Source organism: Gallinula chloropus (genome assembly GCF_964237585.1).
Source record: "Gallinula chloropus genome assembly, chromosome: 3".
Taxonomy (NCBI): Eukaryota; Metazoa; Chordata; class Aves; order Gruiformes; family Rallidae; genus Gallinula; species Gallinula chloropus.
This window is the reverse complement of record NC_140087.1, coordinates 44,884,327-44,902,930: the sequence shown is the minus strand read 5'-3', so window position 1 is coordinate 44,902,930 and position 18,604 is coordinate 44,884,327. Positions and strand designations below refer to the sequence as shown.

The window sequence follows — 18,604 nt, the reverse complement described above, 5'->3', positions numbered from 1 at the left end:
TGGTTACAATAGTTCTTTCTTCTTATTTCCATAGGAGTTAAATACACTAGATCTGCTTTGTTAGGTGAGAAGCATTTGTCACTGTTGTTGTTTTCTCTTGCACCTTTGCTGCAAACACTTTCTTGATCTGTCGGTTCTGTTGTTTGGTAAATGACATGTTTTCCTGTTAGGACTGCAACATCTCAAGTGTCTGTAATGTCAGACATATCTATATTTACCTGTGTGGTGGCATTTTGCTGTCTTCCAACGCTCCAAAGGAAAAAAAGTTAATTTGGAAGCATTTGAAGAATTACTGAGAAGAGAGGGATGGGTCTTTCTGTTCTGTGCTATTACAAAAATACGGTCCATTAAGAACAAAGGTGAGCCCTTTTAGAAAGACTTGAAGTGTCCTTGCCTCCAAACAGGAAGCTTCTGTGCCACACTCACTTCTGGCACTGACTCAGATATCCTGGAAGCCCATTGAGATGCATTATTAAAGTGAATTGGACAAGTGGTTGATGAAAATCCAAGAGCTGGTAAGGGATGCTCTACAGAACAAGAAATCCTGATAGACAACCATAGGAAAAAAATGCTTTTGCCAACTGGCTGTCTATTTCAACTTAGCAACTGGCTTATGCTCTACCCTATTCCTTAAGATCTAAAATAAATATTGAATTCTCTCCTGTTTACAAACCTTCTTAAACCATTTGCCTAAGAGGCGTTTTGCAGTAATGAAGTCCTCAAAGTTGTGTTAAAGCATTTCCTCTTAATGCAAGAATAAATCCATCAAGTTTTCGGCCTCCCACAAAGACAACAAATGCAAGACTGTAAGTGCCATAAAAGCCCCAAGAAGCTTCAGAATCAATTTAAAATAATGAAAATCCATTTTTGGACACCTCTCTCTACTTCTGTGTGGAACAAGGCTGGGCAGGGAGTCGGGGGGGGGAGGCTGGAAAGGCAGACGCACGTTCAACTTGTGTAACCTGGTGTTCCCTTTCCCAGGTCCCCTGCCATCCCCAAATCAGCTGTCACAGCGCTGGCAGGTGCCTCCCGAGCCTTTGCTCGCCAGGAGTTTGCCCAGCTTTTTGGCCCAGGCTTGCACAGAGGAGGAGGAAGTCTTTCTGGCTGAAGCTTCTGTAAAACCACAGCTTCAGCAATCAAAGCAGCAGTGTCCCCACGGGGGCAAAGCGAGTAGTCGGAGAGCTTGGCGGGGCGGTGGGGAGCAATGTGACTTTCTGCAGGGCCCGGCCTCTTCGTGACAAGTAATCATCCTAGAGTAGAGCTAATTCCTTAAAGTGGTGGGATTACAGAGGTGGTGAGATCCCCACCTCTAAAAGCATGCGTAAAGTTCAACTCTGCTACAATTCAGTGCCTTGCAGATGTGTCTCTCCTAACAGCTACTTGTGTTGCCGTTGCAGGATGATTTGGAAATTTGCCTTGTCCCTTGTTCTGATGGCGGCGCTGGTTCGGGTAACAGACACCAGGAAAAACCGTCCCGCGGGCGCCATTCCCTCCCCGTACAAAGACAGCAGCAGCAACCACTCGGAGCGGAGGCAGCAGCTGAACAAGGAGGTGCTGGCCTCCAGCCAGGAGGCCCTGGTGGTCACCGAAAGGAAGTACCTCAAGAGCGACTGGTGCAAGACGCAGCCCCTGCGGCAGACTGTTAGTGAGGAGGGCTGCATAAGCCGCACCATCATCAACCGCTTTTGCTATGGGCAGTGCAACTCCTTCTACATACCGCGGCATGTGAAGAAGGAGGAGGAGTCCTTCCAGTCCTGTGCTTTCTGCAAGCCGCACAAGGTCACCTCTTCCACCGTGCAGCTGGAGTGCCCTGAGCTGGACCCACCTTTCCGACTCAAGAAAATTCAGAAGGTCAAGCAGTGCCGGTGCATGTCTGTGAACCTTAACTCAGGCAAACTGTGAGAGCAGGCGTGCAGCTACTGCTTGGTGTTGCCCCCATCAGATTTACTGCCGCCTCTCCCGCTGAGAAGACTCTCTGTTTCGTTGCTTTGTTTCTCCTTTCCCTTTTTTTTTTTCCCTTTTTGCATTTTGTTTTCTTTCAGGAGGCATCTCTCCAGCAAGGAAAGGCTCCTTGTCGCTTGCCTACTGGATTAAAGCGTTTTAATGGGCTGTGTTAGGCACTTCACCATAAGATTTCATTATATTTCCAATATCATCTGGCGGTTGAATCTTCTGAAGTGGAGCAGGTGCCCAGAAGTTGGGATTGATCATCTAAGTGGCCAGTTGGCTGAATCCAACATTAAATGTTTCCACTGTGTGGAGTAAAGCCCTCTGCCCTACACTCCAATCCCCTCCACGAGACGAGAACGCCTTCCCCGTGCTTTGGTCTGGAGCTTGTGGCTTCCACTTGGAAGTGCTGGGGTGCTGCCCAGGACTGGGGGATGCAGATGAGGGAGAGCAACGTGCGAAAAGCAAGTGAGACTCTCTGAATGAGGCTCATCTTAAGACAACTTTAATTGTGCAATGACAGATCGTTCCAGGCTTGTTGTCTGAACGGCAGATAAGAAGTGAGGGGGAGAGGGTGAGGCACTGGGTCGGCCACTGTGACCACAGAGCAGACTGGGGGTGGGTTCTGATGCTGTTGTGGTTAGAGAACATCGAACACGTGGTCTCTGCAGCAGTGTTTATTTTGTAACCTAGCTATAGTAAACAGCTGTTTAAAGTATTATAGACCTAGCCATGTATATTTTTCTTGTGGCAGAATATACCAGAGATTAAAATGTGTTGAGTAAGAGAGTCGGTTGCTAAGTCAGCTGCCTGGCTTTAAATGGACATGGTTTAACTAGGCTCTCAGTAGGTTTTTGTGTGCTAGATACGTGCGTGTTTCCTACTCCAAAAAGGACAACATCCATTTATGACCTTATATTTATGCCTGCTCAGACCGGGGAAGGTGGGAGGGTGGTGGGAGAGGAGCTGAGAACACTGAAGGGAACGATGTTTCACTTAAAAAGTATAAAAGCACTGTGGCACAAAGGGCAAGATTTGGTCATTGCTGGACTGAGTACAAAAGCTGCATCAGTGTCATCAGGTTTTGGGAGTGGTTTCTCTCCCATGATTGGAAACCACGTTAATGTGTAAGTGTTAAAGGACAAACCCATCAGTCAGTGCCGCTGGAATGGGTCACAGCTGTAGGAGCAGGGAGAGAGTAAGTTGTAATTGCTGCAGTGCTGGTGGTCCACTCAAGTTTTTGAGTCCTACATAATCAGTGTTAGTGAACACTTGCAGTTCATTTTAAATCGTACTATGTTGTTACTCAGTTGATGGAGTTTAGCGTGCCCTGTGTATCCCGTTTGTTCCAGTTCTGATCTGTATTAGTCCCAGCTGCATTCAAACTCTACGTCTCAAAACAAACCGGCCCCTTCCCCCAAACCAAAGCCCGTGCGTGCTCCATCGTCTGAAGCTTACAAATTAAAAATGACACGCCGACTCCCTGATGCATGTCTCACAGTTCAGCATCTGCAGCTAGTGAAGCCGGCTTGCTGTGGGAGCCCTTTCCTGCCAGCCTCTTCACACGCGGCCCCTTCAAGGGGTTAATGCGTTTCACACTCTCGCTGCGGCCAGGGGTTCAGTGCCACAGGTCTCTATTATGTGAGACAGGGCGGCCGCCCTAAGAGGCTTTCGAGACTGAGCTCCGCCAGAGCCCACCAAGCGGTTTACGGGGATAGGCACGGGCAGGATGAGGTTGGTCAGGTCTGTTAGTCCTGTTACGTGGAGGGCCGTGGCTTTGCTGCTGTGATCTTTCTATGTGTCAGGAGCGCCCGTGGAGGCTCCTCACACAGGGATTGCTTAAGAGGCAGTCACTGCCACGCTGCCAGCATCATGCCAGCCGCCGGATGGCCAACATTCAGTCCAGGCTCGAGGGTGTTGCTGGGGGAGGGGTGGGGGGGACGACAGAGGCAGCAGCTAATAACCTACTAAGACTCCAGGGATCTCAGCCTCCACTAGAAAGAAATGAACTGGGAGTCAGGCGTTGCGGACTAGGGGGAGAAGAGCACCCTAGTAACTGCGGTTAAGAAAGATGTGCAAGAATCTTTACCTTTAAGCTATGCCCCACCTGGGTTTTTCACCAGTTTGCAATATGAATATGCTGCAGCTTAAAGCTCCTTCTCGGAGCTGTGTTTATGTAAAAACTGAGTTGAGCTTGTAATGGTTAAAACTGTATTTAATTCTTGTTTTATAAATGAAAACAAAAATGAAGAAATGCTTTAAGTATAATGTAATTATTTTATAGGTCTACTATTAAATTATAGATTAAATAATAAAGCTACTCTAGGGTTATATGGCATCCAGGTGTACAGGCTCTGCTTCAACACCTTGTGTCCAACTGCTCTCTAATGGGTATATCCTCCGCCTTCCTTTTGATCCTACCATATTCAGCTTGGAAAAACTTAACTACTTCTTCCCTTGCCCCTTATTCCCCACCCTCTCCCCCCACCAAAAGTACCTGAAAGGCACGAGGGGGAAAATATAAATTGCACTAACCCTCAATTCTCAAGTAGATGCTGCATGCACAAATTCAGTTTTTCTGGTTAGCTGACAAGGAGACAACCAAAGCTCCACCACTGGCTGAACTGCTGGCATCATTTGTGGTAAGAGAAGCAGCTATTACCCTAACCTAAGTGGTTTTGCTTAAAATATACCTAGTTCCTTATGTAACGGGCATCAAACTACTCGCAGGGAAAAAAGGAAAAAAAAAATCTTAAAATATAGGTGAGCTTTAGTGGTTGCTATCAGCTCTTGATTGAATAAACTGTATGTCTCACCAAAGGTAGGGAAGTATTTGGTTGATTTTCTTTTTTCTTTTTTCCTTTTTTTTTCTCTTTCCATCCCCAGGAAAAGAGAGTTGCAAAATAATCTTGAGGGAAAACCTCAGTGAGGAAAGGGAGTTCTCACATTGAGTCTTGGTTGACAAGTTAAGCATGAGCCAGCAGTGTGCTCTCATGGCCAAGACGGCCACTGGCATCCTGGGGTGCATTAAGAAGAACACAGCCAGCAAGTCAAGAGGAATTATCCTCCCCCTCTACTCTACCCTGGTGAGGCCACACCTGGAGTCTTGTGTCTAGTTCTGGGCTCCCCAGTTGAAGAATGACAGGGAATGCAGGTGGCCAGTGACAGGACAAGGGGCAACAGGTACAAACTGGAACACAGAAGGTCCATCTCAATATGAGGAAAAACTTCTGCCCTGTGAGGGTGACAGACCACTGGGACAGGCTGCCCAGAGAGTCTGAGAGTCTTCTTCTCTGGAGACATTCAAAACCCACCTGGAAACAACCCTGTACCACCTGTTATAAATGATCCTGCTTTATCAAGGGGTTGGACAGAATGATCTCCAGAGGTCCCTTCCAACCCCTATCATTCTGTAATTCTGTGAATGAGCGTCCATGTGACCAAAAGAGATGCCTTTCATGGGTCTTGAGAGAACCAGTAGTCCCTAGACCATAAGTAGCAAGTGAGGGACTTGCAAGTGCCCCTGTCAGTCACCTGAAAAGGAGCTCAGGCAGCCACCTCCTCCAACAATCCTCTCTCATGACCACCTGCCTTTCAGCCACTCTCCTGCTTTGCAGGTAGCCCAGCACCCACCTGAACCTCTGCTGTTCGTGGCACAACCTAGACACCAGCAATCCCAGCCTCCTGCTGACCAACGACTGAAGCACTGTACAGGAGGTATATTCTGTCATCCTAAAATCTCCCTGTTGCAGAAGCAATCCAAGGGCAAGGCAAGTCTCTTGGGTAGATGAAAACAGCTTCAGGTCAGTGTGGTGGTTTAGCCCTGGCTGGAGGCCAGACGCCCACCAAAGTCAGTCTATTAATCCCCTTTGTTGGACAGAGGAGAAAATATATATTAAGAGGCTCAGGAGACAAAATAAGGACAGGGAGAGATCATTCTGTCAGCAATGACATGGGCAAAACAGACTCAATACAAAGTGAAGAAGAGAGAAACTACCTAATTTATTACACTACACTACAAAGAACAGTAAAACTGGAGCCAGGAGCGTGACCAGATCTTAAAACAAACACAACCAGATCTTAAAACACTTTCCCCCCACCACTCCCTTCTTAGCAGACTTTAATAAGAATTTTGCTCCCTTCTTCCTCCTACTCACAGTATAGGGGGGCAGGGACTAGCGAAAATGGGGTTCTTAGTAGCACCTTCCCCCCACCCCTCCCTTCTTAGCAGACTTTGCTCTAGTCATGATTTCACTCCCTTCTTCCCCCCGATCGCAGCACAGGGGGGCAGGGACTGGGAGATGGGGGCTTCAGTCAGTCCCTTGCAAGTTGGTTCCCTTCTTGGCCAGGGCAGAGGGGGGGACATTCATTCCACACCCTCCCCCTGCTGCACCATGGGGTCTCACCCACAGGAGATAGTCCTCCACGAACGTCTCCAACATGAATCCTTCCCCACAGAGCTTTATCTCTTTATCATAATGTCTTTCAGTCCCAGTCCTCCACAGGATTCTAAGCCTCCCCCAAGCAAACCTGTTCCGACACAAATATTTCTCTCTCATCTCTGTATCTCTGATTCTCCTCATGGCTGCAAGTGCTGTCAGGGGCTCGTTCCAATGTAGAGTCACGGCGTCTTCTCTATGCCTCCACCTGCTCCATCCAGTGTGGAGCCCCTCCATGGGCTGCAGGTGGGGCCTCGGCCTTTCCCATGGGTTTCTCCACGGGCTGTAGGGGCATCTTTCTCTCTGGCACCTGGGCCGCCTCCTCCCCTGCCCTGTTCCAGCCTTGGTGTCTGCACAGCTCGTTACATCTTCTCGCTCCCTTCTCCGGTTGTTTTCTCCTATATGTGTTTCTCAGAGGCGCTATGACTACCTCTAGCCGCAACTTTGGCCTTGAATTGCCCGATGTTTACACTCTTGGGGGCCGGCAGAGCATTCCAGCAGCCATTTTCTGCAGCCCCTGGTCTCTCTCTCAGCACCCAGCTACACAACACTACGACAGACCCAGTAGTAGAGTGTGGTTGTGGGACAGAGGAAGGAGGGACATGGTAAGTGTTTAGCCCTAGCACCATGGAACTGCCATGGTGGCAGGGCCCAGGTCGGGGGGAGGGGGAGTATAAAATGGAGACCCTTGGTTTCTAAGAGCTTAAATCTGAGCTCCTGCTAAGAATAAATGAGAAAACAAAGCTGACTCAACAGGGACACTTCATCTTCAGAAAGAAACCACCTTTTTATGGCAATAGCCTTACCATTGGATGCCTTTATAAGTAGGTTGAACGAATGTCAGGTACAGGTGGATCTGTCAGAAGCAAAAGAATAGCCGGGAAAACCTGTTCTGTAATGTGAATCCTGTTTGATAGGTGGGTGGCAGACCCCATTGGTGTGATCATGTTATCATCAGAAAAACCCAGCACCATCAGTTTCTGTCCATCGCAGCTTAACACTGGTGTAACTTAAGGAATTAGTATAATGGCCTTGGGACAAACCTGGCTTTGTTCATTAACCTGGAGCGTGCAACAAAATAATTGTAATGTAGTGATGTGTATTGCAATTATTTAATTGAGCGCCTCCCAATGAAATTAATAACTGCTTTCAACTCTTTAGGGCGATCACTGAAAAATTGGGCAAAAAACCAAGGTCTGTCTGTGTAAGATATCACTAATTCCATTCCCACTGCCACTGTTGGTTAATAGTTAACCAAGTTTTGGAAGTGATTTAGGATGATGAAAGGTTCTACAAGAAAAGCCAACCACTAATGTGTCACGATACGTGACAAAGTACCATGCTTCCAAAAGGCTTTTATTTGCAAGCAAGACATGAATCTTCTTAGCTCCTCACTAAAAACTAGACAGTTACTCTCAGTAAGTCACATCTGCTGCTCAGGTATGAAGGTCCTTATTTAACAGCTGCATTTAAGAAACAGCGATATTATATGTGGTGGTGGTGGTGATCAGCAAAGGCTCAGGACCTTGCTGTGAGATCTCTTTACTGCTTAATGTTGCAGTAAATGGGGGAAGAGGGAACAACGGGGTGTCAACCTCTTCAAAACACGCCCAGAACAAGCAAACTCAAAGAACATCAGTCCAGAATTCTGTCAAAAACCTGAACATGACACAAAAAAAGGGCAGCATTGAAACTGACAGTGGGAATTCACTCTGGGAGTGCTGTGGGACAACTTCAATGCTGCACATGGTGGGCTACTTTACTTTGTATGGAAGTTTGAAAACAGGCTGCAGAGAAGCTATGTAAGGCAGGGACACATTCAACCAAATAGCGTGGGCCTGAGTAAAACCAAAGAAGAGAACCTGCGTAGCAGCTTGCACCTTGACATCGTAACATGGTACCACAGCTGCAGTCAGCCTTTGAGACAATCCTTCAGAGAGAGAGAAATCTGCAAATAACATCGGGCATCCACGCTGCAGATCCAGCAAGAACTGTAGTATGTTTGTATGTGACAGGCCTGCCAGGTAGCTGGACAACACTTTAATGATGTGATGCGTATATTTATATATATATATATATGTGTGTATGTACACATTATAATATGCAGATAATACACTTTAGTGCCTGTTACACAGGCAGTGTTAGCAGGAACAGGTCGCAGACCTGCACCTAGCACACTACTGGAAGATGCACGAGCCAGGAAGTGAGTGACCCAGAGCCGTGCTGGGTCAGGGGCTCGGAAGCGCCTTGCTACCACCACCTGGGGAAAAGGTAATATGCCCACACAGCTAGGAATTACTGTCCCTCTGCTTGCCCAAAAGGCTGGGAGAGAGAAGCCCCATTTCCACTGATCCCTTCGCAAAGGGGAGCCGGGATCACAGGAGCCTGAAGGGGATGTGGGTGCTTAGGGATCAAACGCTTCCTAGCAAACCGCAGCGGAGCTTGACAGTGAAGAGAGAGCAGGCAGTTATTTCATTATTATTCCTTTTATTTTCATATAAATTAACATTCTAAAAAAATTGAAATAGAAACACTAAATACAGTATTGCACATAGTGATCTTTGTTAGATGATCTATTATTTCATTTAGTATAGTAATATACATACTGTAGGTACTGAAGGGAACAGGAAGGCTACAAATGAAAACATGCTACTGTATCCTTGCACTTAGGAGCAAAGTTAAGAGGAAAAGACTATTGTTTACATAAATACAAACATGGGTTTGAATCAGTGCCATTAAAATAGCTTTATTTTTTAAAGTTTTTTCCCACTAGTTAGCTGTAACAGCAAATAATCTCTTCTTTTAACTTCCCCAAATAGTAATGTTACTCCCATCAACACAAAATTTTAGAACTCCATTCTTGGTAATTTATATCCCTGCCAGAAATTATTACGAGCACAGATTTTCACATAGGTTTGTCAGTAGCAGGAGACACGCTTTTCACATAGTGAAAAAAACCCCATCTTTTCTAGTGCTTGGTATATGTGAAGAATAACAGATTCCTGAGGTCATATTTCGCACTCCCTTTGATGACACCCTGCAGGGTATATTAGCCTCTGGACAGCTAGGAACGGCTCTTGATCTGCTAGATTAGATGGGGAATACACCCAACCCAGCAGGTTAGAGCTCATTTGCCTTAGCCCAGCGTCCTTCAGGCTCCAAAGCTGTGAGCGCACGCGTCCAATGCACTTGCACGTGTTGCCTGCTTGCAGGAGAAGCGCGCTTTGAAAGAGAAACGCTATCAATCAGGCCGATTGGTCTAGGGCTCTAAGTCAGACTGGAGGAAGGGGTTGTTATTGGTTGAGCAGATCAAAACTGATACAGTAGGTTCTGGATTGCGAATAAGAATTAAGCATGTGGTCTAAAATGGAAGCCCTAAGTTGTAGATTTCAATCATTAATCTCCTAGTCACGGACACAGAGACTGGAGGAAAAGTCTGCAGTTCTGGTAAGTGTGGAATTGATGTCAATTAGTTGGTGGTCTATGTTCTGTCACTAGAATTTGCTACCGTTTCCCTAAATGTCAGTCCCCATGTGCATCTTTTAATGGCTCTCTAAAGGAGTTTTAAATTAACTGTAAAGCTAATTCCAAAAGGGAAGTCACGTACATGCGGCCAATAGCCTTCTGGACTTGAGTGATCAGCAGTTAAAACTATACTATACCTTCTAAACTTCATGTAAAAGTATTAGCTGCTTTATATATTAACAAACTATAACAGCCAAATCTCTCTCATACTCTCTATCATACTTCTGTGCTTTTCTGTATTTTCCTGCTTTTCACATATTCTTTTTTTTTTCCTTTTTCATTTTATTTTAAATGCTGGATTTCTGACCCCCGTACCACCTGGCATTCACTGTCTGGCAAAAGATGAAGTAAAAGTATGCTGCCTTATCGATTTTAAAGATAGTTACAGTAAACATCTTGTTCCACAAATATTTAGTCATGGAGGGCAACTAAACAAGTTGGGAAAGCATTGGTTATACTGTATAAACAGCACTTAACGATTCAAAATACAAACTACAAATGCCAACATGAAACGGATACGAACGATTCACTAGGAGTAACATTTCTTTCCCTAATCTAAGCGCAGTGCCATGAAGTATTTGTGTTAGACAGATGTTGCCAGTAGGGATGGAAATGTTTCACTGTATGTCTCAAGTAGCGCTCTGATGAAATTCAACTCAATGCAATTTTCAGCATGTTCAGGCCGGATGCAGATGCCGCGTTTGACGCGTGCTGACTTGGCCTATTAGCAACACACTGCACACTTTATGAGGTACCGGCTTCGAGTGGCAAGGGAGATACAGAGTACAGGGAAGGTGTTTCAAGTCCATACCTAGTCTATTGCTGGGCACTCCACTGAAGTGATTACATTCGTGAATGAATGCACACTAAAACATCAGTTGGTGGAAAACTCTTGAGAACAAAAAGCAAATTCAGAAAGGTCAAGAAAGCAAATGATCAGGATGATGTAAGTTTACTTCCCCCTCGCTCCCCACCCACAGGCATGTTGAGTTTTGGTAACCAGGTAACAATGGCTTTGACTTTTCTTCTCTCATATTTTCATACTTATCTTTGCTTTCTGAAAAATAAAAAAATGAAAAGGTAGAAAATTGAGTATACATGAAACCATGCTACACAAATATGAAAAGCACAGAAATACTTAGGGCTAACGTTCAATTACACTTACTACAGAGCTGACTTCACAAATAAATTTCCTTCGAAGCTAGAAAGCTAGAAATTAAGTAGAGTGCAGCTATACACTGCCTGTGAAATATTTTTGTTTACTTTCCCTTTCCCCGCTATTATATTTGCAGTCACACCGTACGTCCCAGCTTCAGTGCAAATGATACAGGAATAATGAAACCTATAATTATATTTTTTTTTAAAAAAATACATTCTTTCAGTGTCTTCACATGCAGCACAATATAGGTGAGAGAAAAATCCAAATCAATGTTAGTTTTGGGTTGTTTTTTCCTCCAATAACTTCTTGATTTGGTTTCAAATGAAATTGATGAAATAAAATCTAATTTATCATTCTTAACCTTAGCTGTTACTTCATTTACTTTTCCTGTGGCAGTAACCACAGTCAACTGTCTCTAAACATTCCAAGTAAGAAACAATAAATACAATTTTACATCTTCCCGTGTCAGACTGTTACTTAGAATACAGTAAATAACCACCTGCTTCATTTCAAGGATGTGTCACAGTAATGTAGCTGTGATGACACAGCACAGAAGAATTAAAGCATGCCTGGCAGGGATGGACAGGAACATGGACATGTGAAAAAATAATCTTCTGTTATTATATTTTACAAATATAATTGATGGCAGTTGCTACAGGTACAATTTTAATGTGAGGTGCCAGATTAGTTTTTCACTAGAGGCATATTAATTTCCTGTAAAATCAGTTGTGCTCCTAGCAGTGCTTAGGCAATCACAGTGGAAAAGTTTCACTGGATCACTGAAGTTACTTTTCTACTATCATCAGAGTTATTTATCTGTATCCAGAAGAACAGTCAGAACACAGGATGGTCTTTTTCTAGGGTTGCTATTCCAAAGAACTACGGATCGATTGAACAGAAGCCGTTAGCATTTCATACAGGGATCCAACTTGAGAAATGGTTCCTATCACATTTCTTATATTTTCTAACTTTGTAAAATTGAGTGAACACAGACTGAATAAGCCTGAAGACTGGAAATTGCCTTTCTTCCCTCTAGGTGCATCCCACACCAAGACTGGGATGCAGACAGATGGACAGGGCAGGGCAACAATACGCTGCTCTTGCTTGGGCTTGTGCTATTTTATGAAGTAACTTTTGCAGGCAGCATTCAAGCTTGTTAACCTAACACCTTTTATGAAAATATGAAACATGAAAAGAGCAACAAAAATGTAAAAGAACAACACACCTACATAATGCAAAGACAAAAATGTAGAATGAGGAATGGGAACAATTTACTTACAATTCCAGAGTCATGTTTTGGTCTTATATTGTATAGTGACTTCCCCTTTTTCTGCCTGCAGACTTCCTCTGCTTCTTTAACTCTGAAGAAAGACATAAATTATAAATATTCCTCTAGACCAGAACAATTTCCAAACACAATGCAGTACATAACTTACAAATTTAGGCCTAAGGACACGAGTGGATAACTTTATTGCCCATATTTTCATTAGCATGCTCTGCAAAATAGCACTTGCACTCTGTGTCTGCTGCCATACCATCAGACTCTGTGACTTACAAGGACAGGGATAATCAATTCTCGTTACAAAAGCAATCTTATTGTAATTGAAAATTCAAATACACCAAGATTTAAAATACACTAGGTGACATTCTAGAGCATTCATACCAAACGCTGCTAATGAAAGCTTCACTTCTTTTTAGGTCTACTTAAAAATCATTCCCAACCTCAGTACTTCAAACAAAGGTTATTCCCTTTCACCTGATTTATTTGTATTTAAAATGGCAAAACAGTTTAACTGGAACTTCTAGTCTTCACTCCCTAGTTTAAAATGAAAATGGAAAATTACAGAATGATTATTTACAACTGAGGTGGTGCACATCACTAAACAAATCCACCTCTGTCCAAAACTGATGGCGAGCAGCAAGGCTTACACGACCACTGGAGATGAAACCACTTGGACGGCTTGCATATAAAAAGAGGAGGCAGTTCTAGAAGTGAGGAGCTTTTAGTGGTTCCTGACTTGGTAATTAGTACTAAATGAGGGCCTTGTGAAACATCACCAAATGCCACATTTTTGATGAGATAAATTCCTTTTTTAATTCCTTTTTGTCACGTAGATAGGGAAGAAACAGTGAAAGGCAGACGGCTGTACTCCAACATGGAGCCTGCCAGAACCCATCTGGTGGGTTCAATGGCACACTCTAAAATGTTTCTTTACCTCTTCTACTCATTTAGTAGATCAACCTTACACACACACGGTTATTGAAAAGATAATACAGATATAAGTTGAGCTCTCTGAGCTTCAAAGACTTACACAGCGCTTTTTATATGATGGCATGGAACGGTGTGAGACATGTAATTTATTTTTTTTTATGAGAGATGAGAATATTATTTATAAATAAGAAAGTAAAATATAAAAATGTAAATCCTATGTTGGCTTGCTCTTACCAACAACACAGACATTAGATGGTGCTTACTCTGGCTTTTCATCATTACCCAACAGCAAAAAAAAAGAAACAACAGTAAAATGATATTGAAGAAATGATATATCCTTGGCTAGTTCCTTGCGGTTCATCTCCAGACCACTTGCATGTCTGCTATTTCACTGAGGCTACACAGGGCAATGTGAGAATCAGACTTTGCGTTACTATTATTTTAAAATATTTTTGTGTGTGTGGTAGGGGCCAGGTTTTGAAAGTATGACTCCAGCTGGGTCTGCTAAGCACATTAAAAAAAGCCGCCTTCGCATTCATCTCTTCTTTATCCAACTTCCCCAGACACACCTCATTCGTTTCATAAGTTTCAAATTTAGACTTTCAAAAATTAATTTAAACGTCAGTTCTTTTCCAGCACTTTGAACATGCTGCTCTCTTCATGTGATGGCCTTATAGTTTTTTAATGTAGGAAGACCTTTACGTGCACAGGTGGGGAGAAAAATGGTTTTGAAACCTATTATTTTCAAGCTGTAACACTTTCTATCTTGCTGCAAATCAGATAGATTGCTGCAGCATAACATAGAACAAAAATGTCAAACAGCCAAGTATTTCACCTTTAGAACATATTTAAATACATTCAGTAAAAGTGGTAGCCAAAATACGGTGATAGCTTTAAATAGAATCTTACGGGAATGATACAGAATGCGGTAAAACCTGAAGACATTTTCTTTCTCTTAAACTACAACCTTTTCTTCTGCTTCATGTCTACTTGCATTTGAAGAAGGAAAAGTATCTGTGACATTGATCCTCCCGTGGTCTTTTCCCAACAGTCAGACACATTCCAGCCCATCAAAAGCCGCTCTTACAAAGTTGGATATAAAATAGCACGTCTATCATATAATTTCCTCTCCTTCAAACACAACTACAGCTGGCTCCCTTCACTGGTAGACATCATTTAAATAAGAAAATGAAATGCTACTTGGAAGTAAATTAGTATCAAATCCCAGGGACTGCACAAGTACAATTGAGGTTATCAAAATGACTGTTTTATAGCAGCAAAGTAATATATGCAGGTATTCAGGCTACTCATCATGCAAATGTCAGCATATGTAACATACAAAAATATTTACCAAACCAGTTCACACAGATCCAGATGTTATTCTCAGGAAATGTCAGGGAATCTTTAGTTCCAGTCTTTGTCCCATCTAAATATCTCCCTTCCCGGATAGATTACCCACTGCTTGCCTAACATACCAGGTCATAAGACAGCACAGCTCTCTGTGGGTCTCACATTCGTTCCAACCAAAATTCCTCATTCAGAACGGAACTGTTGATAGCGCAGTGAATGAGGCGTATTTTCTAAAAGGCAGGTCCCATTAAGCATCGCTGTCAGGGTAATTCTCTAAACGTTCTGCTTCTGTTAGAGGAATAGCTATTTGGATAGAGGCTTTCTCCTCTTGAAACAGCAAAACGCTAATCTCAGGGCCACTGTGAGAGGTAAGAAGTCAGAATTTCTGTGTCCCTTAGATTGCGCTTGAAAAAATGATCCACGACCTCCAGACTGACAAACCTTAAGCCTGTGCTACCCATTTTTCTAGGATTATGTAAGAGGTTCTGGTCTCACTGGTATGGTTACGGTCCTCAAGTTTTTGGGAGCTTTTGTGAAATTCCTTGGAGTTTGAGCCTATTTATTCATACCGACGGGAATGCAGAAGATGAGAAGCATTACTCCCTAATGCACTTAAGACAAAGCTGAGAGCTAGCAGCCGCTCAGTTCCAGTTCCAACCATATCACTGACTCACTGTGTGGGTTTGGGACAGCTCGCTGTCTCTTGGCCCCCATCCTGCTCTCTGCGCAGGAAGATTCAAATGGTTGGACAGAGCCTCACTGAAGGAAATATGACCTATACGTACTCTTCTTCGGCAAGAAACATCCTTAGAATTGTGAAGATAGCGCATCAAAGGCATTGGTGTGCTATCTCCATTGTTAGGAGGCTTAGTTTATGACCATGTTAAAACTGGAAGCACAGAGAACTGTATAAATCTACAGCTATATCTGAAGTCAGCAGACTGGTGAAATATAGAGATGGAGGCAATCATAAGCCTTCCACAGTGCTAAATCATAAACCAGTGGAACTGGTATCAATTTCTATCATGTCTGAGTGTATTTTCTGAAGACTGATCATTTCACTAAATTAGGACTTTTAAATATAAAATTAAAATAACATGATCCTTCCGGAAGAACAAAAGGATATGTTTTGATAAGAACATTAGTAACATTTAAAGTGCACGATCTAGAAAAGCAGATAAAAGGTTACCTTTGAAGTAAGGGCAAAAGTCTTAATTCATTTGGGAAATAACTGTTAATTGGCACTGGCAAATTTTTGTCAACTTCTTAGGTTTTCTCCACTAGTCCTGAATGATTCTTCATCTTCCCATCTATGAAATTTAAAATATCTGGGCAAAGACACCTTGCTTCTCTCAACTCATGCCTGGTTCTAGTCATACTTCTCAGAGCAAAAAATTCCTGCAAAGCTGCTTCTTTGCCAGGCTTTTCTTGCAGTAATTTGCACTGTCTTTAGTGAGGCCCTGATTGGTGTGGAGGTGCAAGACAATAACCTAACATCAAAAGTTGCATGACCTCGAGTGTTTATATCAGGAAGACCATGTTAACTAGTCAACTATGGTGAGTTGTTAGAGGTTCATAAAGAAATAAATGAATCTAATTCAATACTAGTAGGAGGGAAGAGGATATTTGGGGAAAACAACATAAGAGCTATGAATCTGTGATCCTCCCAACAGCCACAAAAAGGGAAGCAATTGCAGACAATAACATATCTCCAGGCTGCAGGCCAAAGCGACACTGCTGCTTTGCTCATGCAGAGCACAAAAAGCTCGAAAGACCATGAAACAGTTAAAAAGACATTCTTAGGTAAGGAGTGCGGATTCAATTCTCGGGCTCTTTGTGGAGAGATAGGCTGCAACCAGGGAAGGCTCTGGAAAAAGAGTCTGAGGAAGGTGGGTGTTCCCCACTTCCTGAGAATGATGACCCCTTGGCCAAGGCAGGCACTTTTATAGATTGATTCATTGTTCTGAAGATCTGTTTTTACTTAATTATTTAGTTCTACACACCTAACACTTTCTGTTAGAGAGGTTGCTTGCTCCCTTTATAGAGCCATTGCATTTAGGTGCAACCAACAACACAGAAGCAGGATAGATGCTCAAGGCATGACATGAGAGTGGGTAAAATGGAGGTGACAAGGGACATGGTGTGCTCTTAAAGAAGCCAGGTGGAATAGATTGCACATGTGCTAAGTGTGATGGGAGTAATTTGCAAGTTTAAAGTATGTTAAGGTTCTTTGCTAGACTGATGCTCAAGCTACCTCAATTCGTCCTTTTCAACTGCTTCTCAAACTCGCTTTCTTTCAGTTAACTGACTGTGGTTCATTTGCTATCAACTCCTGTCCCATCTCATTTCAATTCTGGGTTAAAAGTCGGCATATCAGTTTGATAGGAAAGGTAACATCAACTACATCAACATTAGCAATTTTTGCCCGTCACTTCTTTTACCAAACAATTTCCTGACATTGTCTTAATGAGAACATAATCCTACAAAAGCTAGACTTCTCAGTCTGGTAATCTGAGAGTTGCTTATTCTTACTGTAGTAATCTAAAGAGCAGAAGTACTAACAGCAGTGGCCAAGGCAGATTCTATAAATATATAACAGGAGTGTTCATAACAAATTTGTACAAATATATCTCCTTAAATAGTCAACTCAGAGAAAGAATTGCTGGCAATATTTCAGAAGGGATATACTTCTAAAAAGCTCCATCAATAAGAAAACATGTAGGGAATGTACAATTGTGGGAAATCCATAGATCAGTTAAAAAACGTATCTACAAGTGAATGAGCAGTCACAAAATTCCAAGAATTAAGATCTCCAAATCTACAACTTAATAAGATTCAGAGAGTCTAATAACTGCCACCTGTAACAAAGGAAAGAATTTCTTATTTCCATCATAATAAAAACTCTCCTCCAGTCCTTTCACCTCCTTCTACCTCATATTTATTGTAAGACAAATATAAACAAACTATGACTAAGTTTAAAGACAGTCCCTGTGATGAATAAGCAAGTTACACTTTGGCACACACACAGGAAAAATAAACCAGACATCCCTACAAACCTAAAAGACAGAGTATCTTTATCTACCTTCTAGACCAAAAGCCAGCCTGGCCACAATCTTATCAAGGTTTAGAGACTTTCTGTCATCATTCAATCCACTGAGGCGGGGGGAGCCACTCTCCTGCCACTAAACATTAATAATTTTGTCTAAAGTATCTGTGGCAGACAGATTCATTTCCTACTGGCTCCATCTAGGCTTGGTAGCCTTACACTTCAGTAGTGAGCAGTACGACATGACAAATGTAGGCACAGTGAGAAGGCTGGAAGGTTATGTGCCTTAGATAGTAGAGCTGCTCACAAAAACTTCCATGATAAACCAAGGCAGACATTACTTTTACGGTTTGAGAGTACAATTCATAAAACCCAAACTATTTTTCTGCAGATATTCTGTATTTTTTTAGTATAAAATAAAGCAGAGACTGATATTCTTTAACTCTTTCTTCTCATATAAATTAAAAAGAGTGTTGCCAAAATATCTTATATAAATTCATCTGGGTTGTAGATAACTTATTTGTAATAATAATAGCACCTTTACAACTAAGAGGGACTTAAAAAAAATCCCTCAGCAAAAATATCAAGTGCCAGATGTCTTTAAGACTTCAAGGGCAGAAAAATTTAAAACCCTTTCTTTGAAAACTCTTCCAGAGCAATGTGTCTATATTTTATTCTTTGACCCAGTTACTAAAATACTGAAATGATTTTCTGCTAAGGAGTTTCTCTTCAGTGAAAAAACAGAAAGGAAAATTACAATTCCCAACATAAAAGTAGAGTAAAAAATGTAGAGCTTTTACTTTCACGCCAACAGGGTTGAGGTGATGACATAGATATGATTCAGTAACTGACTGCAAAGACTTTATACAGATAAGAAGCACATTGTAATGTACCTGGTCCCATCAAACTGACTGATGAAACCTAAC

At 42.6% G+C, this 18,604-nt stretch overlaps 2 protein-coding genes across 2 annotated transcripts in view; one reads left to right on the top strand and one right to left on the bottom strand.

Moving 5' to 3' along the window:
- GREM2 (gremlin 2, DAN family BMP antagonist) overlaps positions 1 to 1,902 on the top strand; it is a gene marked incomplete at its 3' end in the record, with an annotated part of 34,590 nt that extends 32,688 nt beyond the window's left edge. Inside the window, exon 2 of the mRNA XM_084262029.1 lies at positions 1,398 to 1,902. Coding sequence (XP_084118155.1) covers positions 1,399 to 1,902 — 504 coding nt within the window. The 5' untranslated portion in view covers position 1,398. The remainder of the gene's footprint in view (positions 1 to 1,397) is intronic.
- Positions 1,903 to 10,941: 9,039 nt separating this feature from the next.
- The window catches only part of FMN2 (formin 2), a gene marked incomplete at both ends in the record, with an annotated part of 156,227 nt that continues 148,564 nt past the window's right edge, over positions 10,942 to 18,604 (bottom strand). The window contains 2 exons of the mRNA XM_084261664.1: positions 10,942 to 10,968; positions 12,350 to 12,431. Of these exons, the coding sequence (XP_084117790.1) occupies positions 10,942 to 10,968; positions 12,350 to 12,431 (109 nt within the window). The remainder of the gene's footprint in view (positions 10,969 to 12,349; positions 12,432 to 18,604) is intronic.